Below are 25,925 nucleotides of genomic sequence, written 5' to 3'. Positions count from 1 at the left end.
TCCCAGCTGCATGGCCCCATCTCCCCTTCCCTTACACCAGCACTGCCCTCGGGGGGCTGGGGGCTGCCAGGGCAACACCTGGGGCTGTCCTAGGGGGAGAAGGGGCCCCATCCTCCTGAGCTCCCCCAGCCCCCGCTGCCTCCTCATCCATCTCAGCTCCCCTCCCCTGAACAAGCAGGACACGTTGGACTGTTGTAGTAATCCCCTGCTTTGATACAGCATTATTTATTGTGACAGTGCCCAAAACATTTTCTAAGCCAGGAGCAGGAGGGTTGTGCTGGATAAGCCTCATCAGACCATTTTGTGTCTGCTTGAAATATTCCCTCCCTTCCAGTGCTGCAAAGATCCCAGATTCCTCCTGTTTAGTGAACTCACAGGACTGCCAGGGCTGGTGAAATGGTGAAATGCAGCTTGTGCCAACAGCCAGAGGACACAGGGCTTGGTTTCTGTGCCAGGGTGAGTGGCATGGGGACATATGAGAAATCCTCTGGGCAGTCGTGGGGAGCAGCTGCACTGGGACACAGTGACACTGAGCTGGTGCCATCCTCAGCCCTGGCCTCTCTCAGTCACCAGAGCTCTGGGATGGCCTCCAGGTGATGCCAAAGGCTGACTCCAGCCCCTCACCTGCTGACTGAACAAGAGCAGAACTGGGTGTGCTTTTTTCCACAGACTCATCAGAGAGGGAAAAGGGATTTGTTCACCAAATGTGCTTGGGATATAATTCCTCTGTAACGAGCAGGATTGGATAAACTGCTTTTCTAGGTAGCTGGATGCACTCCAGTGCTAGACCTGGCTAGTTTGACTCTCATGAAACACCAGGGAAAAGAACACACCTCCCCCTGCTTGGATTATTCTCCTGTACAAAAAGGAACAATTCCCCTCTGTGGGTCCTTACTGGGACCATGCAGCCCCTGTGTGATCCCTGCAGATCCCAGTGCCTGCTGTGGCTGGGTGGCATCTGGGACAGAAGAGGGACAGAGCCTCACGAGCAGCTGCATGTGCACCAACACCAGGCTCTGCTCTGGCTGCACTTTTTTATCCCCATTCCTGTTTTTAGGGCACGGCTCTCACAGACATCTTTTATGGAAAATCCTTTCCTTAGGATTTTTCCTCCTGAGAAGCTGAGAGGCCTCAGGAACAGAATGTAAACAATGGTTATCTGCTGCTGTGGAATGCAACAGGTGCATCTGGGATTGGCCCATGTGGTTGTTTCTAATTAATGGCCAATCACAGCCCATCTGGCTCGGACAGAGTCGGAGCCACAAGCCTTTGTCATCACTCTTTCCTATTCTATTCTTAGCTAGCCTTCTGAAGCAATCCTTTCTTTTATTCTTTTAGTATAGTTTTAGTGTAATATATATCATAAAATAATAAATCAAGCCTTCTGAAACATGGAGTCAGATCCTCATCTCTTCCCTCATTCCAAGAACCCCTGTGAGCACGGTCACACAGGGCAGGGCCCACAAAGCAGCCCCTGGGAGGGCACTGCCCCCTTACCTGCTCACACAAGGTGCCAATGAGCTCCTCCAGGTCCTGCTTCTCGTGCAGCACCATCTGCTTCTGCTCGTGCTCCTGCTCCAGCTGCATCTCCAGCTGCCGCAGCTGCGTGGGACAAACCCAGCCCTGCTCAGTGCCCGGCCGCCCCTCAAGGTGCCAGCAGGGCACAGCCACTGCCACAGGGGGGGTTTGGCACTCCCCAGGAGAGGGAGGGCACCGAGATCTCTGCACCCAGCACTGGGGACCAGGAATGGGCCACGTCCCCTGGAGCACCTCCTGTCCCCAGCAGTGCCAGTGCCAGGGACGTGCAGGACACTGGGGACAGGATGGGCTGTTTGAAGCACACCCAGATGTGCCCAAAGGCTGCCCCTGCAGCTCTGGAATTGGTGTTTGCACCCATCAACTTCATGGCTCTGAGGAAAAGTTATTTTCTGGAAATCATCCCCAAAAAATGAAACACTGGAGTTGGTGCCCTTGGTGTGACTCTGGTGTTACTGGGAGCAGTGGGTCCATGTGCTGCATCACGTGTGGCTCACACACACTGTCCCCAACAGCCCCTCCAGCCTGGCAGGGGCTCAGCCCCGGCCCAAAGCCTGGTCTGTGCCCCAAAGCTGTGACTGGGGCTCACCCCTGATCCAAAGCCTGGTCTGCACCCCAAAGCTGTGATGGGGGCTCACCCCTGGCCCAAAGCCTGATCTGCACCCCAAAGCTGTGACTGGGGCTCACCCCTGGCCCAAAGCCTGATCTGCACCCCAAAGCTGTGACTGGGGCTCACCCCTGGCCTAAAGCCTGGTCTGCACCCCAAAGCTGTGACTGGGGCTCACCCCTGGCCCAAAGCCTGGTCTGCACCCCAAAGCTGTGATTGGGGCTCACCCCTGATCCAAAGCCTGGTCTGCACCCCAAAGCTGTGATGGGGGCTCACACGAGGTGATGGAGGGAAAGCAGGAACATGGACCCCTGGAAGGGCTCCTGGGGACATGGGGAGCTCTGGGGAGCACCCAGCACCAAACCTACCCTCTTCTGGCAGGACTTCTGCGTGTCCTCCAGCTCCTCGTCCTTGTCCTCCAGCTCCTTCTGGTGGATCTGCTTCATCCTCTCCATCTCCAGCTCCAGCCTCTCGTGGAGCTGAAACCCCCAGAGATGATGCACGGCCCCGAGGGGTGGGGATGGTGTTGGGCTGTCCCAGCAGGGACAGACACCCCTGGTCCCCCCCAGCCCCTCGTTACCTGCTCCAGGTGCTCCACAGCAGCTGTTTGCCTCTCCAGCTCCTTCTTCTGCTCAGCAGCGCTGCCCTCCAGGTCCCAGAGCTTCTTTTTGAGCACAGGCACCGTGTCCATGGCCCCAGGGGCGCTGAGCTCCTGCACTCGGCCGGCCAGCACGGCCACCTGCTGCTCCAGCCTGGCCACCTCAGGCCTCCTTGTGCTGGGCAGAGCAAGGATCAGAGCCTGGACGCTCACACTGCACTCTCAGAATCCACAGCATTCCAAAAACATCATCCCAACCCCTCTGGAGCAGCAGCAGGGGTTGGGCAGCCCCTGCCCCACACTGAGAGCCCCATGCCCACCTTTTCCCTCTTGATCCTGACCTCACCTTCCCACTGCCCTGGGGTGTCCCTGCAGCCCCAGCTGCCTGGGGGTGCTGGCAGCAGCCCTGGGGGCTCCCCCCACCCCAGCAGCCATGCCAGGGTCACCACGGTGGCATTTGGTGCAGCACCATCCCCAAGGTGGGACTGGGGGTAGGAATGTGAGGAAGAGCACACGTGACCCCAGTGAAAACAGGGCTGGCCCTGATTAGCTGAATCATGGGGTGGGGATCCTTTATACATAGCAACACCCCTTCTGGAAGGAGATTTAAACACACTGAGCCGTGCTAGGAGAAATTGGAATCAAGTTTCCTGATTGCCTCTGCTCTGATTGCAAAGGTAATCAGTGCTGCTTCCAGAACTGGCTCCAAGACAGCAAAGTGGGGTCTCCTCTTACCTCCAGGCTCTGCTGCAGTTTGCCCATCTCCCAGCGGATGCTGGTGTTCTCCTGGGACAGCTTCTCACGGAGGCTCTTCTCGAAGGCAGATTGCCCCAGGGCCTGGGCTAGCTGCAGGTCAAACCTGGAGGGGAGCACAGTAAGGTCAGGAGGGACACACAGACCCCACTGGACAGGGCTTGGAGCAGTCTGGGGTAGTGGAAGGAGAATATTCACAGGGAATATTCCATAGGGATGGAACTGGATGAGCTTTAAGATCCCTTCAAACCCAAACCAGTCTGGGCTCAGACCCTGTGTCAGTCACACAGCAATGGGATGGAAAAATAACTCCCAGCAGCTGAAACAGATAAAAAAACAGCTCCATCCTTACAGCAGCTCTGTGGTGCTGTCTGCAGGGGTCCCAGGACGAGGGAAGAGATGAGGATCTGACTCCATGTTTCAGGAGGCTGATTTATTATTTTATGATATATGTTATATTAAAAGAAAATTATACACTAAAACTATACTAAAAGAATAGAGAAAGGATTTCATCAGAAGGCTGGCAAGGAATAGAAAGGAAAATGGAATGATGATAAAATCTTGTGACTGACCAGAGAGTCTGAGACAGCTGGACTGTGATTGGCCATTAATTAAAAACAACCACATGAGACCAATCACAGATGCACCTGTTGCATTCCACAGCAGCAGATAATCATTGTTTACATCTCATTTCTGCGGCCTCTCAGCTTCTCAGGAGAAAAGATCCTAACAAGAGGATTTTTCATAAAACACATCCACAACACAGCTCCTCACCCACCCCAACCCCTCCCCATCCCCTGCCTCCTTTGCTCCAGCCCCCCCAGCCCTGCCCATTCCTTACCTCTTCTGCCTCTTCTCCAGCTCGTGGCTGCGGCTCTGCTGGCTCTCAGCCAGCACCCGGGCATCCTCCAGCTCGCAGGCCAGGCGCTGGCAGCGCCGCCGCAGCCGCTGCGCCCCGTCCCGCGCCGCCTGGCACGCTGCCCGCGCCTCAGCCAGCTGCAAGGGCCACACGAGGGGCTGTGCCACCAGGGAGGGACACACGGACCCCCTGCACCCCACTGAGGATGGACACGTGCGCCCCGTGGAGCAGGGATCTCGTAGAGCCCGTGGTGCAGGCAGCCCATAGAGGAGGGACAGGGGGATGCCACACAGGAGGGACCCCATAGACTCTGTGGCAATTCACAGAGGAGGGACCCCACACAGGAGGGGCCCCATAGACTCTGTGGCAATTCACAGAGGAGGGACCCCACACAGGAGGGGCCCCATAGACTCTGTGGCAATTCACAGAGGAGGGACCCCACTGCACACACAGCTCACAGAGGAGGGACCCCACACAGGAGGGGCCCCATAGACTCCATGGCACACTCAGTTCAGGGGAAGGACCCTTAGACCCCACTCACCCCACAGAGGAGGAATCTCACACACTCCACAAAAGAAGAATCCCACTGACCCCATATCACACACACCCCACAGAGGAGGGACCCCAATGACCCCACATCACACACACCCCACAGAGGAGGGATACAAGGACCCCACACCCCCCCACAGAAGAAGAACCCCACTGATAGTACACGCACCCCACAGGGGAAGGGCCCTTGGACCCCACACACCCCACAGAGAAGAAACCCCACTGACCCCACACCCCCTGGATAAGATCCCCACCAGGACTCAGCCTCACTGCAGTCCCCAGGGCTGGTTCACCCAGGGATTTTTCGCCAAACAAGGACAGCCCGAGGTGCTGTATCCCCTCCAGCTCCAGGCACCCTCCGAGTGCCTGTAGCATCCCAGCCCCTCCTGCTGAGTCAGCAGAGCTGCCCCGGGGTGATGCCTGATCCCATTTCTCTGCAAAAAGGACTGGAATCCCCAAGGATTCCCACTGTGTTTGGGACAGACACTCAGAGCTCTCCCACGCCAGGGAATGGAGTCGTTAAGGAACGACTTTAAATAAGCAAAATCTTGCATTAATGAAGCCTGTAATTCCAAACTAACTGAGAGCAAATGGGCTGCTTCGCTTTACCCAAGCTCCTAAAACTCAGCTTCTTTCTTATTACTATTTAATGGACCATGAGAAATCTTTATTTCTTTGTTTTATCCTTATGGGAAGTGACCTGGCTCCCAGGCACTGCTCGGGGAAGCACATTGGCTTTTTCCCTCCTCAGGGCAAAGCTCGGGAGCTGCCAGCTCTTTGTGTGACAGATGGGGAGAGCAGAACCCTGTACAGCTCCTAAAGCCAAAGCAGCACCAAGAGCCACCACTGAAAACCCCCTGCCCACAGCTCCTCACCCTCTGCCCACGCTCACACTTGACCGAGGTGGAATTTTGCTATTTCTGAGGCTCAAACCTGTAGAAAATATCTGCTTTTTGTGGTCAGTGGGAGCAGCAGCAAGAAGCAGATGCAACGCTGAGCCTCAGCCCTGCAAAGCTCCTGGGAGCAGGGAGAGGAATATCCCTAGGATAGCCCTGCTGCCGTGGGTGTCCCTGTCCCCTCCTGGGCTGGCAGCACTTGCCTTTTGCTCCAGCCCTGTCCTGGTGCCCAGCTCTGCCTCCAGCCGCTCCTCCAGCTGCGCCAGCCGCTTCCGCAGGAAAACGATCTCGGTCTGGGCACAGTCAAACCTCACCTGCCACTCGTCCTCTGCCAACGAGAGACACCCAGGGTGGGTGCTGGGAGCCTGACCAGCCCCTGTGGCCCTGCTGGGGGCAGGGGAGGGGATGCACAAGGCACTGACACCAGCGCACAGCTTATGGGCACGGATCTGCTTTGTGTGCCCCACTCACACAGAGCACGTGCCCTGCCTCAGGCACAGCTTGTGTGCCCATCCCATCCCAGCACTGCCAGCAGCACCCTGGGGCACAGCACACCAGCCCCATGCCAGATCCAGAGCTGTGTCCCCAAGCTGTCACTGCCAGCTTCTGCTGGATGAGCAATGCAGGGTGACAGAACGCTCCGGAGTGGCCAGGGGCTGCAGAGTGGCACTGACTCTGGGGGGGGACAAACCTCTGCCCTCTTCTCTGTGGCCCCACAGGTCAGGCTGGATTCCCAGAGCATGCACTGCCTCTGGAGGGACACCCCTACCTCCTCCAGAGCCGCTGATCTTCATCTCACGCAGCTGCACCAGCTGCTGCGCCTCTTCCAGCTGCTTCTCCACCGACTCCAGTTTCTTCTGCACTTGGTCGTGCTTGCTCTGGGGAAGGGAGGAAGGCAGCAGCTCTACCCAGCTCTGGGGCACTCGGGAGAGCTGTGTCAGGGGGATGGCAAGGTCGCTGTCCCCGCACAGGGGCTCGGGGCTGAGGTACCTGCAGCTCCTGCAGCTCGCGGGTGCCCCGCAGCCGCTCCGCCCGCTCCCCGTCCAGGGCCTGGCAGGTGACATCACCCTTGTAGCGCTCATCCGACAGCTCCGTGGTCAGGTCGATGATCTGGGGGAGCAGGGGGGCAGTCTAGGCATGGCTGGGGGGGTTTCTGCCACGCCACAGCCATCCTGAGAGCTCTGCCTTGGTCTCAGGAGTGCACAGCAGCACTGGCCAGTGTCACCAGTGGGAGCCCAGGCTCCTGCCTGGCAGCTGCCTGTGCCACGCTGCCTGCACTGCAGGGCTCATCACAGCTCTCCATTGTCCTACTTTATTGCATTAAATTTCCTTTGAAACCAGGAGCAGAAGGGGAGAATTATTAATCCAGAAAATCAATTCCATTTTCCGCAGAGCAGACGGGCACATGGTCCTTCCTGCTCAGCCAGTCCAGCGAGGGGCTGCAGAGCCACAGGAAAACACAGCATTCCAACACTCCTCTCCTGTGTCTGACAGCATTTTAAGGCACCTCACATTGTGCAGGCTCCTTAGGGAGTCCCACAAGCTTAACCCAGTAAGGAAATCCCACAGGATTTCTCTCCCTGGTGTTTTCCTAGGTCTGCCTTGAGGCAGTTGCCTCGCTCAGCATTCCCAAAGGGCTTAAACTAAACCATCTTTGCCCCCTTTTCCCAGGGATGAGGAGGGTCCTGGCCTTGGGGGCTGCTGGCTGCAGCCTAGACCCAGCTCAGCCCTGCTGCAGCCAAGGGAGCTGGGAAAACCCAGGGTATTTATAGAAACCTTGGGAGCTCCTTCTCCTCATGATGCTTGGCAAAATCCCAGGCACAATCACAAGGAGCTGCGTCTCCAGGAGCAGAGCCCACAGAGGACCAGCAGCCAGCTGGGAGCATGAAATCCCTGCATGGCTTGGGCTGGAAAGGACCTTAAAGCCCATCCAGGGCTTTAAGGGACACCTTCCACCAGCCCAGGTTGCTCCCAGCCCCACGCAACCTGGCCCTGGATACTTTCAGGGATGGGGAAGCCACAGCTTTTCTGGGCAGCCTGGAGTGATGCCAGCCTGGAATTCTGCAGCTGGACACTGCAGCCTGTCCAGAATCCTGTCCAGGGGACCATCCCTGCCCATGGCTCCTCCTGCTCTGCTGGAACTGCTGCTCCTGTTCATCCCCATCAGCTCCTGTCCCAGCCTGGCCAAACAGGGCTGTGGCAGAGGTTCTGGGGTCTGTATCAGATGTTTTGGGGTCTGTCCCAGAGGTTCAGGGGCTGTACCTTGCTCTCCAGACTCTCTGTAGTCTGTCTGAGCTCGCTGCATGCCTGCTCGGATTTTTCCAGCTTCCTTCTCAGCGCCGCCAGCTCCTCCTAGGGAAGATTGGAAAAAAACCACAGAGAGTTCCAGCATCCTCGGTTTATTTATGAAAACCTTGTTTTCTGCTCAAAATAAGTGGAAGAGACAGAGCTGCCTTATTAATAAAATTTACCAGGCAACTTTGAAGGCTGCTCACTGCAAATTGCCAGGACTACAGCTCCTGACATGAATTCCATCGGAGGGAATGTCAGCTTTGCTGTGTGTGGAGCATGTTTTATGAGAGAGCAGCAAACCTCAAAAGCCTGGGATGAGCAGCCAGGGGCCTGGATCATGCCCAGGGAGTGTCCCAGGGCCCTGGCAGGTATCAGAGCACGGTGCAAAGGCACGGTGTTGGCTGTGATTCCTTCCCAGGCAGCAGGAGCTGCTCCATGCAGCCTTGTCCTGCTTTGATGTCCAACACTGAGCGTGCAGAGTGGTGATAAAAACAGAGGTTAACAGATGATGGGGCCTGATGGATCCCAGGTGGGTTTGGAGACAAAAACAGAGGCTTGGGCAGCTTTTATTTCATCTGAGCCAGCCTGAAAACATCTTGTTAAAACCTCACTAAGGCAAGAGGAGGAGTGGGACTCCAGGGAAGATGGGAATTTAGCACAGGTCTCAGAGGGTGCAGAGGGGTGAAAGGAGCCTTTCCTGGGACAAAAAAAATGTCCATTAGCATCTCCCATCACCCAGGGCAACACAGGTGGATGCCAGCACAGCAGTGGGGACAGCACAGAGTGGAGTCCCTTCTGTCCACAGGGGTGTTGGAATGCTCATCTCTCAGCACCCCACAGGCTGACAAACCCATCCCCAGGGGTTTGGCTCTGACACAGCCCCTGGAGCTTGCAGAGAGCATGAGGAGGGTAGTGGGGGATCCCTGGACCCCATCAAATGGGGTTTGACTGCAGGGGACATGGTGTGTTTGCTACGGTCCCTCTAAGCAAGAAGTCACTTCTCCCTCCACAGCTCTGCAGAACGCGTGGAGTCAGAAATTGAACTTCCTTTTGTTTTACCTTGGAGATTCCAGTGCCTGCATCATTTTATTTCGTGTCCTGTAGTGACACTGCCCTGTCCTGCCCATCCCAGCCCTTGGCACTCACCTCCTTAGCACGGAGCTGCTCCTCAGCGAGGTTCACGCTGAGCAGGGGCCGCAGGTGGCTCAGCAGCTGCCACCAGGGCCAGTGCCTGACAGCCTGGAACACCTGCAGGTTCTTCTGGATGCAGCGGATGGCCAGGCGCTGGATCTGTGGGGACACAGCAGGGATGGCCCCCACCCAGCCAGGGAGCACCAGGCTGGGACACCAGGCTGGACAGGGAAAGGGGCAGAGGAGCTCAGGGATGGCAGCACAGCATCTCATGGCTGCAGGGGAAAGCTTCAAAGGAGCTCAAAAAGATCTTATTTGGGTGCTGTGGGCCACATGCCAGGTGTGGGCTCAGGTGTCCCCAGCCCACAGGATGGGTACCTTCAGTCTCTTGAACTTCTGGCGGCTGAGGAAGCCCTTGCAGGCAGCCTGGAGCAGAGTCATCTTCTGGGCTATCAGCTTGTCCCGCTGCTTCTCCAGCCTGGAGATCACCCCTGGTTTCAGGAACACCTGGAAGCAAGGAACAGGTCACACACCCCAGGTCAGGGCTGGAAACTCTCCCTCCTCCTTTAGAGAGACATTGACCATCACAAGGTGCAATTCCTCAAAACTTTTCCTGTGGGATGCTGCCCTTTCTTCTCACTCTGGGGTTGGATGGATGGATGGATGGATGGATGGATGGATGGATGGATGGATGGATGGATGGATGGATGGATGGATACCCCCACTGACAGAGGATTCTAACAGGTGACACTCAGATGCACACAGGTAACAGCAATGATGTGTTACAATAGCAAAACCAAAATAAACCAGATTGTTTTCTTTCTCTGAAACGCCTCAGCAATGGCACAGTTTTGCTGATGCCATCAGACCCAGGCCAGTATCAATCTCTGAGTATCTGAAGTGTCTCTGGGTCACTGCTGGGAGAAGCTCCTGGAATCCAGGATCAGGAGCTCCCAACCATTTGCACGGCGCAGCTTTAATAACCCTGAGTGACCCGGGCGAGGCCGGGGCTGTGCTGAGAGAGCTGCGCTTCAGCCATGCCAAACTGAATCACAGCACAACCCCAAGGAAAGTGGCTCTCTCATGAGCTGATGCCATGATTGCTCCACCACCCATTCGATTGCCTCATTAATGTCTGAATTAACTCCCCAAGCCTGCGAGTTTCACAGCTGGTACAAAATCAATGCTCAAAGCGACGGCAAAGCGAACCCGTCCCTAACGAAATGTGACCGGGGCTGCCACCGTGCTATTGATTAAAACGAGGGTTCCAGAGAGGAGATAATTACAAACTGCTCAGTGCAGGATAAAAGAAAGTCATTTTGCTCCACGGAACCGTTCCGTGAATTCTTTCTTTACAAACTCCAGAGCTGAAGGCAAGCACACACGTGAAATTAATTTTTCTTTCAGCCCATCACGCTGAAGTTCAAATGTGGTTGCTGTGACAGTTCCTGCTCTGCAGCAAACCCACAAGCTGCCCAAGCCCCCTTCACTCCCAGGAGACATCAATGGTAATTAGGGACTTAAATACCACCAGGGGCTGGCTGGATTTTGGTAATTAGGTACAGGATTTACCCTGGGTTCTGCTTTCAGATGAGAATTAGGAGGCTTTGCTCTGATATTTAGCGAGTCTCGGTTTCCCAGCCCACCTAGTGCCACATGCAGCAGTGGAGGAGAGCTTTTGTCTCCAGTTTGAGGAACTTTGGGCTGCTGGGGAGCCTGGCATGGGGCTGTGCCCACACACACCAGAGCAATGGGGGAGCAGGGCACAGTGGTGGTACCTGGGTGCGTCCTATGGCAACGCTCTTCTTCTCCAGATCCAGCGCCTGGAACAGCTCCTCGATAGCCTACAGAGAAGGGACACATCATGGGACTGCTGAGGAAACACCCACACCCTGCTGGGAGCTGCTGAAATGGGGTGCAGAGACCCCCAGTCCTCGTGGGCACCCAGCGAGGGCTCACCCAGCCCTGCCCTCCCTTCCTCCTCCCCTTGCCAAAGCCCAGTCCCAAGTCCCAGGGCAAGGACTTTCCTCCCCCAGGGTTTTCAGCAGGGTGGGGAGCAGAGATCTGCATCTGCAGGTGAGATTCTCCTCCTTTTGCTGCCATCCCTGGTCTGGCAGAGCCTTGGTGCATGGGCAGGAGGTGACAGAGGGGACAGTGCCTGTCCCAGCACCCTCCAGCTGCACTCAGTGCTCCTCTCCTGCCCACCTCACCAGCAGCTCATCCCATGGAGCCAAAAACAGGGGGAAGGGCTGAGGTCCCCCCTGAGCCCACAGCACAGAACTCCTGGAGGATTCGAGCAGATTATCCCAAGGAGAAGCCTGAACTCAATTACTCCAAGCTTTGGACCAGAACATGAACACAACAGCAGCAACATCAGCCACCCTCTGGGGCAGCCACGCTGTCTGGATGGGTGGTTTGAAAGCCCCAGGGCTGCAGAAATTGTAACAAAACTCCTCTGCTATCACCTCACTCCACACAACATCATCTCATCTGCTCCCTGAAGGACAAACACACAGAAGGAATATTCCACCACGGACCCAGGAGCAGCAGGATTGCACCCCATGCCTCACCAGCCGCCGTGCAAGGAGGGCATGGAGCACAGCAGGGAATGAGACAAGGATCACAGAGCACAAACACCGTGCCAGGCTGAGGAAGCAGCAGAGCTGTGAGCACAGCAGACCAGCTCCTGTGCCTGGTCTGGTGGCACTGCTGGGAGCAGGAGTGGTGCAGGGCTGTGCAGGACAGTCCCACCCCAGCACAAGCACAGGGCCAGCTCTCGCTGTCCCCTCACAGCTGAGCCTCTCTCCTGCTCCAGAGCCAGGTTCATGCTGTGTCCTAGGCAGCATTTCCCAGCTGACAAACCCCTGTGGCAGCAAGCTCCAGGGAGGATGGGATTTTCCAAATCCCCTGCTTACACGCTGCTGACAAGGCACCCTCTGCCTCCGACAGCATTTCATGGCAATATTGACCTTTCCCAATTGTCAGACTTGTCTTATTAAATCCCGAGGTCTTAACTGCCTTTGCACATGCTGGCTGCAGTTTGCACAGCACAGCACGTGCCCAGCTTTAATTCAGCTCCTCTCAGCTCTTGGTGGCTCATCCACAGCTTTATTCCAGGCATGGCTTTGCGCTGGTTTTGCTACAGATTTACTCAGAAACAAATAAAACTGGCAGGTGCCCAGATGCCCTCCTGAGCTCTTTTGGCTGCCAGCATCATGGGGTGAGGTGAGGAGTCACCCCGGGCTGCAGGTGATGCCCAGTGCTCAAAAGATTCCACAGTCCCTGCTCTCTTGGGTCTCTGGGAATGTTGCCTGGCTCGTCCTCAGTTTTTTGGGAGCCAGGGAGAGGGACTGGACCACAGCAATGCCCACATCCTCCTCTCAGCTCTGGCATCATCACAGCCCCACTGGGGGTCTCAGCCCGTGCCCCCCAGCCCAGCACACACACCTTGCTCTCATCTGGCACCTCGTAGGCAGAGTTGTGCTTCTTCATCACCTCGGGAGCCAGCACCTGGAAGCGCCTGCGGAACTGGGTGAGGAGCAGCCGATCCGAATAGCCTGGGGGCACACAGGGCTGTTGGGGGCTGCACCACACCCAGGGCATGATCTGAACAGCCTGGGGGGCACACAGGGCTCTTGGGGGCTGCACCACACCCAGGGCATTGGCACACTGGGGAGGGACCTGCTGGGACATCCTGTGCACGTCAAAGGGCACCAGGGGTGGAGGGGACATGGGGAACTGCCTTGAGAGAGGAAATCCCTGCAGCCAGGGCAGGGAGAGGGCACTGAGATGAGTTTGAGGTGGCCAGATGCCACCCCAGCACCTTGTGTGAGACAGGACATGCCCCTGGGCCTCCTGCACTGCTCCCTGTCCCCATGGCATGGGCTGTGGGCAGTGCAGGTCCAGCCTGATGCTCCACTAGAGCTGCAGCCACAGAGCTCAGGCAGGAGAGGGGCTCAGAACGCCTCCAAAAAGCAGGAATATAAATGGAGGAGAATTTCTGAACAGGGAATTTCTGAAGGAGGAGGGATTCCTTGCCCGCTGGTGAGAAGCAGGTGATGAGCAAAGGCTGAGCAGGGGCAGGGAGCTGCAGGTGGGACGGGCATGGGCCAGGAAGGGTCTGGACATACCGACACGGTGGAGGCGCAGGGCATCCAGGAGCTGGGTCCCCTCCAGCTGTGTCCTCAGGGCCACCACATCCAGCTGTGGGGCTGCATCTGGTGGCGCTGGGGGCCGAGGGACCGGCCCTTCCCAGCCCATCCCTGGGAGGAGGCAGTGCACAAAGTGCAGCTGGGAGCGTCGGAGGAGGTTGGTGAGGGCGTCCTGCAGGGTGGCAGAGGTCAGTGGGGACAAAGGGTCAGCGTGTGCTGGCACTGGGAAAGGCTCCCTGTGCCACCTGCAGGGCGTCTGGGTAGGTGGAGGGGTCAGCTCTGTGTTGGGAACTGCCTCAATCAGAGGGTGAACGCAGGGTGGTGAGCAGGACGCTTCCTCCTGACATGCCACATGTTCAAGTGATGGCCAGAAAATGTACCAGGATTTGTAGAAATACCAGGATTTGTAGAATCATGGAATGGTTTGGACTGGAAGGATTAAAAATCATTGAGGTTGAGGGATGCTGGGCACGGGGTTTGCCAGGGACAGGCAAGACCCCAGAACGGGCTGGCCAGGGACTCAGCAGAGCCTGAGCCTCCTCTCCTGAGAGAGTTTGGCCACTTAATGAGGTGTGAGAGCAGCAGGAGCCTGGCAGTGCCCAGCGCCCAGGGCTGGCTACTGTCTGAGCACTAAAGAGAATTAAAGCAGCGAGGTGCTGGTGTAATCTGGGTGTGATCTGCGTGTAAATTGTGTGTAATCTGCGTGTAAACTGTAGGAGATCTGTGTGTAATCTGCGTGTAAATTGTGTGTGATCTGCGTGTGATCTGCGATCTGTGTGAGACCTGTGTGAGATCTGAGTGTAAACTGTGTGAGATCTGAGATCTGTGTGTGATCTGTCTGATCTGTGCGCACTCTGTGAGATCTGAGATCAGTGTGAGACCTGTGTGAGATCTGAGTGTAAACTGCGTGAGATCTGTTTGTAAACTGTGTAATCTCTGTGATCTGTGTGAGATCTGTGTGTAAACTTGTGTGCTGAGATCTGAGTGCGATCTGAGTGCCGTCCGTGCCTGATTTCTTTGCCTGGGGGCTCTCCCCGAGTGCCAGCAGCCCAGCACAGCCCAGCGCATCACCGCCGCTGGCCACAGCCCCAGCGGGGACGGGCAGTATCTCCCTGCTGGGGATGCAGACACCCCTGTAAGGCACCGTATCCAAGACAAACCGCCCCCCGGGTACCACCACGCCGCGTGTCACCACCCCCGTGTCCCGCATCCGCTGCCACTCACCGCCTGCAGCTTGATCTGCGCGCACACCGACCTCTTCCTCACGGCGGCGAAGCTGCTGGCGAAGGTCTTCCTCAGGCAGGCGTTGCGGTGCAGGGCGGCCTGGGAGCGCCCCTCCAGCCCGGCCAGGGCAGGGCAGCACAGCGGAGCCGCCGCCCGAGCCCGCACCAGCTCCCGCACCGCGGATCTGCGGGATGGACACACAGACACACACACGGAGCCCGGGTCGGCATCCCGGCTTCTTCCACGGGGATGCAGCACCCAGCGCCCCACATTCCAAACTGGGGCTGTGTCGCAGACATCTTTTATGAAAAATCCTTTCTTCAGGATTTTTCGTCCTAAGCTGAGAGGCCTCGGGAGCAAAATGTGAACAATGGTTATCTGCTGCTGTGGAATGCAGCAGGTGCATCTGGGATTGGGCTCATGTGGTTGTTTCTAATTAACGGCCAATCACAGCCCAGCTGGCTCAGACAGAGTCCAAGACAGAGCCTTTGTTATCATTCCTTCTTATTCTATTCTTAGCTAGCCTTCTGAAGAAATCTTTTCTTCTATTCTTTTAGTATAGTTTTAATGTAATATATATAATAAAATAATAAATCAGCCTTCTGAAACATGGAGTCAGATCCTCGTCTCTTCCCTCAACCTGAGACCCCTGTGAACACGGTCACAGTGCTGCTCTGAGGTGTGCAATAGGGTGATGGGACACTTGCACCCTCTCCATCCTCCCTGGTTGGAGCATGGAGGTGTTCTCTGCTCTGTTAAAGTTTCCCTGGGTTGAAGCCCAAACCAAATGAGCCAGGAGCATGCAAGCAGAAGGTTAAAATCCCCCTGTGTGCACAGACACCTGCAGCACTTCAGTTCCCTTTCAATTCCAATTTCGTTTGCAAGGCTGCTCAAAGCAGAGGGAAAAACCTGGGCAGCTGCTGGGGAAGCCTCACATTTCTGACTTGTGCAGAGACACCTTCCACTAGCCCAGGTTGCTTCAGGCCCTGTCCAACCTGGCCTTGGACACTTCCAGAGATGGAACAGGGCTTTACCACCCTCACAGCCAGGAAATTCTCCCCAAAATCCCACCTAAAGCTGCCTTCTGCAGTGGGAAACATTCCCCGCTGTTCACACAAGAGATGCCCCACTCCACCCTCTGTCTCCAGAGCTGGGGCAGGTTTGAACTCAGGGCAGGGGCACCCCCAACACCCTCCCACGGGCACTGTGGCACCTCCTGGCACTTACACCGTGGAGTTCTGCAGCACCTGGATGGCATTCTGGGCCGACAGGTTGAACTTGGCCTTGCTGACCCAGCCCGTGAGGTCGTAGCGCACGGGGGCCGTGCCCAGCTGGTGGCAGATCTCGAAGTGCAGCGTCTGCTCACACCTGCGCAGGTGCCCCTCACCTGTGGCAGTGACAGCACCCCAGGACCAACCCAGAAAAAAAACCCAGTGAGGGGTTGAATCGTCCACATCTCCCCAAAATCCCAAACCCAGCGATGCCAGAGGCTGGGCAGCCGAGCCGAGCCCAACTCACCGTCCTGGTGGGGTGCCTTGGTGGCGAAGTAGGAGCAGAGGCGCTCGAAGGCAGTGCCATCCCCAGAGCCTGGCACCAGCACCTCCTCATCCAGGATCCACAGCAGCCCCCGGCGAGCGGCCCCGGCGCTGCCCTTGAGCACCTGTGGCTGCCCAGGTGTTGCAGTGTGATGGAAGAGCCTGTCTCAGCTATCCTGGTTCCTTCCCCAGGTGTGCAAATCATCTCTCCTTTCCCCCTCCCTGACCCCTGCTGAGTGCTGTCCTTCAATCTGGCATTCCAGAAAGGGCGTCGTTCAAAAGATGCCTCTCAGCCCTGAGGACATTGGGCCATCCAGGTGTCATTTGTCCCCTGAGACTCCCCCCACCCTTACCTGGTTGGTGAGATCCCTACCCCTTCCCTCCCCCTCTCCCCGGGGTTCAAAGGAACAGCAGCCACGCGGTTTGGGGAGCTCTGTTGGAGCTGGTGCTGGATTCAAAGGCCTGTGGGCCAGGAATAAAGCTCTGGATCCAAACCTCCATCAGAACCAGACTCCTTTCCTTCATCCTCACCTTAAGCCTCTCCATCAGAGGTAAACCTGAGCTCCTGCATGCCTGGACTTGTCTCCATGTACTCAGCTGCAACAACCAGCTAGCCAAAGGTGTTTCTGGGGTGAAACCACCACAGCTGCCACCTTGGTCAAGCAGCAAGGGCCAGACGAGCCCAGGCACATTCCATCCGGCTATATTGGTATTTAATTCCAATACCGAGGGACACGGGGGGTTCTGGGCTCCACCACAGCCTGCTCTGCTCCCCCACCCTGCTCCCACCACCCAGCTGTACCCCCAGCCCAGAGCAGACCCTCTCCAACCTGATCCAGCTCTGCACATCGCCCTCAGCAGTGTCCCATCACCCCAGGATGGAAGGGGGTAATGGAGAGCAGAGCTTGGTCAGGGAGGGTGTTCATAGTTTAAAAAGCAAAAAGTCCAAAGAGGATGCTGTGCCCCCCTCTCCCTGCAACACCTCAGGTTGCTCTGGGATGCTCCCACTCTGCCTCTGGAGCCCTCACTGCAGGATGCAGAGGGGACAGGGTACCTGGGAGCAGCTCAGGTCGATGATGGACAGCGTGGCCAGCGGAGAGCGCTCTGGAGGATCAAAAGACACCTCGACATTTTCCTGGAAAACGTCATTTAAAGGCTTGTTTCAGTCGTGGGATGGCATCTGGAAGTCTTCACCACCAGGGAAGGGTACATCTATCCTTACTCAATGATGTCTGTGTTAAACCATAGGAATTCAGTTCTTTTCCCAGGGCTGAGGCATTATGGTAACTCCTTCAAGCCTATAATAAGTTCATCTCTGCCTGTAGGTTTCTCAGCAGCTTATTTCTGCAATAATTTATCATTTTCCTTTCTATCCTCAATTATTCATCACCTGAGGAAAAAGTCAGCTGCACCAACAGAAGGCACAAAGTCTCCTGAGCTGCAGCAAGCACATAATAGAATTCCAAAATGGTTTGTGCTGGGAAAAATCATCTCGTTCCAACCCTCCTGCCATGGCAGCTTCCACAAAGATACCAAGAGAGCAGAAATAGCCAAGAGGATTCAGAATTGAGGCAGGGGGTGCAGAGAGAGGCTTCTGCTCCATGCAGAGCTACCCCAGCCCTACTGCAGCCCTCCCAGCAAAGCCCCTGAATTATTCACTCACATCACAGTGCCCAGGGACTCCTGGGCACAAAGGCACTCCCGGGTGCTAGGATCTTCTCCCAAGCCCTGCTCCTCACCTCTCTATACCTCTCCATCTCCCGCAGGAAGGTTTTCTCATAGAAGAGCCCCTGCAGCCTCTCCTGGACGTAGTTGTGGCACAGCTCCTCGAAGGTGGCTGCTCGCTCGCGCCGCTGCTGCCGCGGGCTCTGGAAGCCAGGGGTGTCCACCACGGCAATGGAGCCCATGGAGAGGTGCTGGGAGGAGAAGGACCTGGGGAGAGCCACACACAGCATCAGGATTTACCCACAAACGGCAGCAGAGGGGTGCCAGCTGAGCCCTCATAGTGCCACAAGAGACATTGCAGTCCCAAGCGCCAGCGCTGTAGCCTCAGCTCTCTTCACAGAGAGCACAACTTCCCAAAGATTCTTTCTGGAGAAGCACTGAGAAGAAAAAAACCCAATTCTTATCTCTGTTCTGTACTCCTATTACTTTTATACACGTAAAATGCGTTAAGAAAATTATTTACTTAATTTAATTAATTAAGCACCAGTGAAAGTTCTTTTGTTTCCTTAGCCAATTGAGTCAAAGCTGTACCTAAGTGTCTGGAGACAACCATGAGATTTTCTTTAGTATGTATCTTTAGTATAGTAGTCTTTTTGAGCTAGGTCTTAAAAGCTTTTGGAGGTCTATAACACACTCAAGATAGCTCAGCTACCTTTGGAGGCATAAAAATCAGCAGGATGGCTTCTGTTGTAGTGTTGAAACAAAAAGATTTAATGAAAGGCAAAATAACAGAGAAAAACCGAGCCAGGTGCAGGAGGTCCTTGCTCTTGGTAAAACACCTCACAAAAGCAATTAGTTTCTTTGTTCACTTCTTTTTCTAGTAAATTGCTTAGGTGGGGCTTTTTGGCTCTTGTATAATTAGTTATTTTTAAGTTTGAGGTGAAGTCCCTTAGGCCTATCAGTGGGGTGGCTTTTTACCTAATCAAGGAGAGAGAGAAACTTCTGGGCTTCTTTCCTTTTTGAGGGACAAAGGACAGTTTTGTCACTCCATTAACAGGGGGCACACTCCTATATTGCATCTCTTTGGTATAATTATAATATTAATGTAATATAGTATAGTTTAATAAAGCAATTGTTCAGCCTTCTGAATCAATATCAAATGCCAATCAAATTCAAATGCCAATCATTCCCTGCATCAGGGTCTCCCTCCATTCTACAATACCAGCGCCACTCCCACATAAGGATTTTCACACAACTGCCTGTTTTTCCAGCAGGAATCAGCCACCTGCTCCATGCCCCTGGAGAAGGGGCTGCCACCCCCAGCTCCCAGCAGCTCTTTGGTACCTGTTGATGAGCGAGACCACAGCAGCAAAGAGCTCCTCGTAGAGCCCCGAGGCCATTCCCTCCACACACTCCACTCCCGTCATCTTCGGCCCTGGCACAGCGGAGGGAAGAGCAGGAAACACGTTTATTTCCAGCCAGGTTCAGAGCTGAGGTGGAGTCTGGGATTCCCTGGGTTGTGGTGCAGGAGAGCCCACACAGCTCCACAGCACATCCCCTGGCCTGCCTTCAGTTCTCGTGGATTTAAGGAATGCAACTATTGCCATGCCAAAGGTCTCCTCCTCAGGTTCTGGTTTTTATCAGGATAACCTGCAGGGCCCAGCTGGAATTCTGCTGCTGCCATGGAATCATCAAGGTTGGGAAAGACCTCCGAGATCATCAAGTCCAACCTTTAAGGAGCGTGGGAAGGCTGATCTGAAATCCAGGCAAAATCTCACCCTCCCACCTCACACATGCTGAGTCTGCCTCCATAAATCAGAGCCATACAATAATTTAAGGTTTCTGGTGGCTCAGCAGCACAATCCCTGATCCAGATCTCCTTGCAGGACACAGGGGCTTGGAGCACAACACCAGCTAATTTGTGGAGCTTGGGGATTTCCCCCATTTTTCTAGGCAGAGATCTCACAGCATTTGAGCCACATCACTTATCTGAATTCATCTCATTTCACCTGTCCCTAAGGAGGGTCAGGCAGGGGCAGCTGGAGAGCTGAGGGCAGTGATGTGACACAGCACAGTTAATGATTTTATTAATTTTAAGACCTACCTGGGCCTCTCAGCCTGAGAAAAACAGGACAATTTGCCTCACCATTCCCTCTCCCCCAGAAACAAAGGGGAAAGGTGATATGGGAAACATATATGTCCATGAAAATTCAGAATTTTGGAAGCATGTAATGTACTTAGGTGGGGGGAGGACAACAGAAATATATATATTAAAAATATAAATGTAATATATAAAAATATCTATATACTAGATAGATATTAGGTATTATTTTATATATATTATATAGTATATAATATATGGTATATTATAGATAATATTATATATTTTTATATTATATTTATAATATAATATATAGAGAGAGAGAAATATATAATGATATATAGCTTATTTAACAAATATGCAAATTGCAGTTTCTAACAGGAATATAACTTGCTAGGTAGAGGCAACTTGTAACAGAACATGTAAGAATTTAGTCTCTAGGTAAAGGCCATAAAGATAACTCAGTAAAGCAAAACTCAGGCACTGTTGAAACCCATAAAGCAAAACCTTTCACTGAAGGAGCCAGCAAGAACCAGGCTCCTGGTTTTGGCCTGAGTGAAAGCCAAACCTCCACTGTGCCTGCCCAGAAAAAAAACTCAAGCAGTGAACATTGATGAAGATGATGTTACTTCACCAAAAACACCCACCCAGGACTACCATGAGGTATGGCACCACCAAAAACTCTGGGTGGTGAATAGGCAGGCAGGGAGGTGTGAGCTTGGGGGCTCAATGTGTGTTTAAACCCAAAACCCATCTCACCCATCTCAGAAATTTTGGTGGAAACACCCCCCCCACGGTCCCAGCTGGAATAAACCACACCCACACACCCCAGCTGCAATAAACCACACCCTCTTTACAATTTATAATTGTAAACTCCTAATTCCGCTGATCAAGGGGATGGGGCCGTGGCGGTACCTGGCGGGCTCTCCTCTGCCTGGGGCCGACCCCGCGCTGTCACCTGCGCCAGGATGTGCCTCAGGTGATGCTTGAAGACGGCGCTGCCGAGCTCCTCCACGTCGCAGCCCAGCACCTCGGCAGCGCGGCTGGCGCTCTCGAACCTCAGGAACTGCTTCCTGCCCACTGGGGAGGGGCACGGGGGGACTCAGCATCACCAAAACGCCCCCTCGTGCACCCCCAGAATCAAAATGGTCCAAAGGCAAGTCGGGTCCCAAGCGAACCACAGGACATCAGAGTTTCAGCAGGGCAAAGCAGCAGATGTGCTGGTGGGAGCTGATGGGATTAGGAAGCAATCCCTGGAAATCCGGGATCACCTTTCAGGGTCCCAGCAGTGTTTGCTGTCCCTACAGGCGGGAGCAGCAGTTCCTCCCCTCGAGCAGACATGGCTCGCAGCCGGTGATAACGATCCCAGCTTAATGATTTAAATCAATAGGGAAGTAATCCGCAGGATTAATCCTTTTACAAATCCAGAGCAGAAAGGTGCTGTGGAGGAAGCCGGGCAGCACAGCTCAGAAGCACAGAGGGATGAGCAAAAATGGGAGCAGCCAAAATCACCCAGAGACCTCAGGGTGGCACTTGTGGGTGCTGGATGAGGAGCTTGGGGGGCTCTCAGCTAAAATGGGCCCTTAAAACACAGCTGGAGGCTGGTGGCAGGGAGAAGGTGTGGGATGGAGAGCGAGGGATGGCCACACCCTGGGAAGCTCCATGGGGAACCCTCTCCTGGCTGAGGGGATGCACAAAGCAGGGCTGGGGGTGCTTGATTAATCAACCCCCTTCTCCCTGCCCCTTTGATCCTTCCCCAGTATTTCATTGCTGACTGAAGGACTCCAACATCAAGGGCTGTGCTGGAGCAGGCAGGGGAATTGCCTCAACACTCCAGGCTTTGATTTATTCTGTTTCCACTTGTTCTTGTCTGAGCTGGCTGGACGGACGCTGATTCCTGTCAGACACAAAAGCTCTGCCTGACGGGGAATTGGAAGGGCTGGGGGGGCTGTATAGACCTGGCTGGGATCCCATACTGACCATTCCAGCATCCCACACTGCTCCAGCATCCCAAAATACCCATTCCAGCATCCCACACTGCTCCAGCACCCCCCACTGCCCATTCCAGCACCCTACACTGCTCCAGCATCCCAAAATACCCATTCCAGCATCCCACACTGCTCCAGCACCCCACACTGCCCATTCCAGCATCCCACACTGCCCACTCCAGCATCCCTGGGACAAACAAGAGGGTCCACTCAGCTCTGGCATCCCCAAGCACCATTTTAGCCTCCATGAGCTATAACCAGCAGCTCCACATGGCTCTCCTGAGTGTGATGTGACCATGGAAAACCTGCTGACTTTAACACCTGAAGGGAATTACTTTGGCCGAGGCAATATTTAAGAGAAGCAGAAAGAAAACACAGGGTCAGCACTCACAGGGACAGCTCAGCCTCTCTTGCTACAGCCCCAGCCCATTCCCAAACTGCTCAGTTCCCAATTTCCTGGGTTCCCAGGCCATGATGCCACAGGGGTGGATCTGTGCAGGGCCACAGCAGCTCAAGCACTCACCCTGGGCTGTTGCTGGTGGTCTCACTGACCCCAAATTTCCTCCCTGGCTGCCTGAGTGCTCCTGTCCCTCCTACTGCCCTGCTGCCCCTGACCTCTGCAGGGCTTGGGGCAGCTCAGTGTCCCCCACCTGAGCAGCAGGTTCCAACCCTCCTGCCTGCCCTGTGGTTTTCCTGCATCCAGAGGAGTTCTGGAGGGCGGATTTGCAGCAGCCTCGCTGTGCCAGGGGGTTTGGAGTGACTCCTGACACAGCTGTGGCAGCACCAGGAGGGCTGGAATGGCAGCCACCTCCATTACAGGTGTGTGCTGGGGAGCCCACAGGGAGCAGGGAGCCACAAAGCTTTATTCTGATATTCTGATATTCTGATAATGTCAGGCAGCAAAAGGACAGCGTGAGAGCGAGCTGAACGCCGCCCCCGCTGCGCCCCAAGCCTCCCTTCTGCTTACAGGGACAGCAAATAAATTAAACCAGGGGATTTTCTGCAGCCCACAAAGGGACTGGAGCACTCAGGTGAATGGTGCCCGGGGTGCCCTGCTGGCCTCCAGCTGCCAGGCTGCTCTCCTAATAAAAGAGCTGCTCTAATACGTTTCAAAGGCAGCTGGGATGGAGCAGAAGGAGCTTTTGAAATTCAGCCTTTTCTTCTCGGCGTTTTTGTAGCTGCAAATGCATTTTCAATCCCCAGCCAGGGAGAGGTGGTGCTGTTCCCTCCTGGTTTATTCCTGCACAAATGGAATGGGTGAGGAGAGAAGGGAAAAAGGTGCCTTTAGCCCACACTGGGGCCCATTTAACACATGCCAGGGCAGGGGATGGGGATGAAGGAGGTGCCTGGCTGAGCTCCTGAATGCCCTGGAAAAGCAGTGCTGAGGCTCCCTTTGGTGAGATTTCAAGGAGAGGATTTGGAATACACAACATCAAAGGGCATGAAAGGGGAGGGAAGAGATGGCTATCGGGAAACAGGTTTAACCACATTAAAAGTGTCGTCGCCCCCACTGAGACTTTTGCTCCACCCGGCTTTGATCCATTTTTCATCTGTATTTCCTTTCATTTCTCCCCTTTTGTTGACACACGGTGGGGGAATCGATACCAGAGTGAGCGACACTGAGACATGATCTGCTTGTTAATCCCACACCAGAGAGTGCTCAGAGCTGCAGCCCTGCCCGGGTCTGCTGCTCCCATTCCTGCTCCTGCTCAGAGAATGGAGCAGCATTCGTTGGGCACAGCATTCCAATCCCTCCCAGGCTGATTTACTGAGGACAGAATGTGCAGGAAGTCTGAGCAAAGCAAAGCTCCCCATGACCATCCCTCCACCTGCCCATGAGCTGGGCACTCCCAAAATGAGACGCATCTCCAAAATCTGCTCTCCTGAAAACCCACAGGGCTGAAAGACTTTCAAATTTTTTGGCCAAAAGCCTTCTGACACTCATGATGCATAGGGTCATCTATAAAAGCTGGAAGGGTATTAAGGTAGATGGAAATGAGGAAAGAGAACACCAGAAAGAAGGAGAAAAGAGAACTCACTGTAAGTCATGACAGCATCTATCCTTTTAGAATAATTAATAAATGATTAATGGCATAAATTACCATAAGATGTGTTATGACATGTTGCAGAGACATTTATAAATGTCTGTGCCTTAGTTTATGGCAGCCTTTATGCAGCCCTCATAAATTGAAGGGTGTAGATCAATGTGGCTGCCTCTGAAATGGGTTAGAGCACGTCCTAAAATCATTTGTAAGGGATAAGGCAATTTCTGCCCATCCGTATTAACAAAGTCTCTATAAATACAACCTTCATCCAGACTCAGCCCATTATAATTCAGTTACTGTGGTAGACACTCAAGAGATGATGAAATTAGTGCTACCTGAAGCTGTCCCTTCATGGTGTCATTGGGGACAACGTGCCAACAAAGGAGTCACCCACCCCAGTCCTTCCCAAGGAGCCGGCATGAGGTGACACCCTGTCACCATCACATTTTCTGAAAAATCCTCTTTGCCCAAGATTTCTTCTCCTGGGAAGCTGAGAAGCCTCAGAGAAAAAGGAAAACAATATCATCTCATTTATCTCATTGGCTTCTCCTGTGTTTTGCTGCTTTGGAATGTGGGAAAAGGAAAACAATATCATGTCATTGGCTTCTCCTGTGTTTTGCTGCTTTGGAATGTGGGAAAAAGAAAACAATATCATGTCATTGGCTTCTCCTGTGTTTTGCTGCTTTGGAATGTGGGAAAAGGAAAACAATATCATGTCATTGGCTTCTCCTGTGTTTTGCTGCTTTGGAATGTGGTTGGAGATTGTTTATCCAACAGGTGAACTGTTTTAACTTAGTGACCAATCACAGCCAGGCTGTGTCAGGACTCTGGAGAGAGAGTCACAAGATTCTTTATTATCTTTTAGGCTTCTGTAAGTATCCTTTCTCTATTCTTTAGTATAGCTTTAGTATAGCATTCTTTTATAAAATATAAGAACATAAAATAACAAATTACCCTTCTAAGAACATGGAGTCAGATTCATCATTTCCCCCCTTCGTCTGGGGACCCCGAAAATACCACAACACCCAGCAGCCCCTTCCCTGTCCCCATTTGGCAAGCACAGAGCTGCTCCAGAAGCAGGGAGGACACCAGCATCCCCCTTCCCACCATGCAGGAAGAGCGAGGAAGAACTTGGAGCCACCAAAAAACAGAGCAGCCTGAGGATGAGCATCATCACCAAGCACTGATCCCTGGCAGGACACACTCCCTCCCCTCTCCAAGCACAGGCACAAGGTGTGAGGGAAGCAGAGGCAGGACTGCCCTCACCTTTGCAGGCTCCAGCAGCTCCCAGGTGGTAGATTCCAGCCAGGACACGCCACACGGCCGCCTGCTCCTCCGCGGTGATGCCCAGCGTGCCCATGGCAGCCCGGAGCTGGGAGAAGGCCACCAGGGCTCTCTGCTTGTCCTCAGGCTGCAGGGGGACAGGGACAGGGGTGTCACTGCCTCCGCTGGGCACTGTGCCCGGCAGAAGGCAGAGGGAAACCATCAGGACGCCCCAGAAAATTCAGAGCAAGCGGTGAAGCCACCGGCAGGTGTCACAGACATATTTTCTGAAAAATCTCTTTGCCAGGATCTTTTCTCCTGAGAAGCTGGGAAGCTTCAGCTTCTCCGTGTTTTGCTACTTTGGAATGTGATTTGGAGAATTGTTTACCCAGCATGTGAACTGTTTCTATTTGATGACCAATCACAGCCAGCTGTGTCGGACTCTGGTCACAAGATTTTATTATTCATCCCTTTTCTTTTCTAGCCTTCTGATCTCTCTTTTCTCTTGCTTTATAGTATAGTTAATTTTAGTATAGTATAGTTTTAGTATATCTTTATGACATGATATACTATATGATATGATATAATTATATATAATAAAATAATATAATAATTCTATAAATAATAAAAGAATAATTATAATATAATATAATATAATATAATATAATATAATATAATATAATATAATATAATATAATATAATATAATATAATATAATATAATATAATATAA

The 25,925-nt window shown here is 53.9% G+C and overlaps 1 protein-coding gene across 1 annotated transcript in view; it reads right to left on the bottom strand.

Annotated features, from left to right (window-relative positions):
* Positions 1 to 25,925, bottom strand: part of MYO18B (myosin XVIIIB) — a 66,469-nt gene that overhangs the window by 26,592 nt on the left and 13,952 nt on the right. The window contains 23 exon segments of the mRNA XM_036393417.2: positions 1,498 to 1,602; positions 2,512 to 2,622; positions 2,724 to 2,906; positions 2,908 to 2,919; positions 3,477 to 3,600; positions 4,336 to 4,490; positions 6,002 to 6,126; positions 6,568 to 6,676; positions 6,789 to 6,908; positions 8,061 to 8,150; positions 9,237 to 9,380; positions 9,600 to 9,728; positions 11,000 to 11,065; positions 12,669 to 12,778; positions 13,352 to 13,544; positions 14,597 to 14,780; positions 15,824 to 15,983; positions 16,115 to 16,262; positions 17,186 to 17,266; positions 17,871 to 18,063; positions 19,141 to 19,231; positions 20,813 to 20,977; positions 25,197 to 25,341. Of these exon segments, the coding sequence (XP_036249310.1) occupies positions 1,498 to 1,602; positions 2,512 to 2,622; positions 2,724 to 2,906; positions 2,908 to 2,919; positions 3,477 to 3,600; positions 4,336 to 4,490; positions 6,002 to 6,126; positions 6,568 to 6,676; positions 6,789 to 6,908; positions 8,061 to 8,150; positions 9,237 to 9,380; positions 9,600 to 9,728; positions 11,000 to 11,065; positions 12,669 to 12,778; positions 13,352 to 13,544; positions 14,597 to 14,780; positions 15,824 to 15,983; positions 16,115 to 16,262; positions 17,186 to 17,266; positions 17,871 to 18,063; positions 19,141 to 19,231; positions 20,813 to 20,977; positions 25,197 to 25,341 (2,943 nt within the window).

This window comes from Molothrus ater, chromosome 18 (genome assembly GCF_012460135.2).
Source record: "Molothrus ater isolate BHLD 08-10-18 breed brown headed cowbird chromosome 18, BPBGC_Mater_1.1, whole genome shotgun sequence".
NCBI classification, from domain to species: Eukaryota; Metazoa; Chordata; class Aves; order Passeriformes; family Icteridae; genus Molothrus; species Molothrus ater.
Note: the sequence above shows the minus strand (reverse complement) of the source record. Positions and strands in the feature narration are given on the sequence as shown.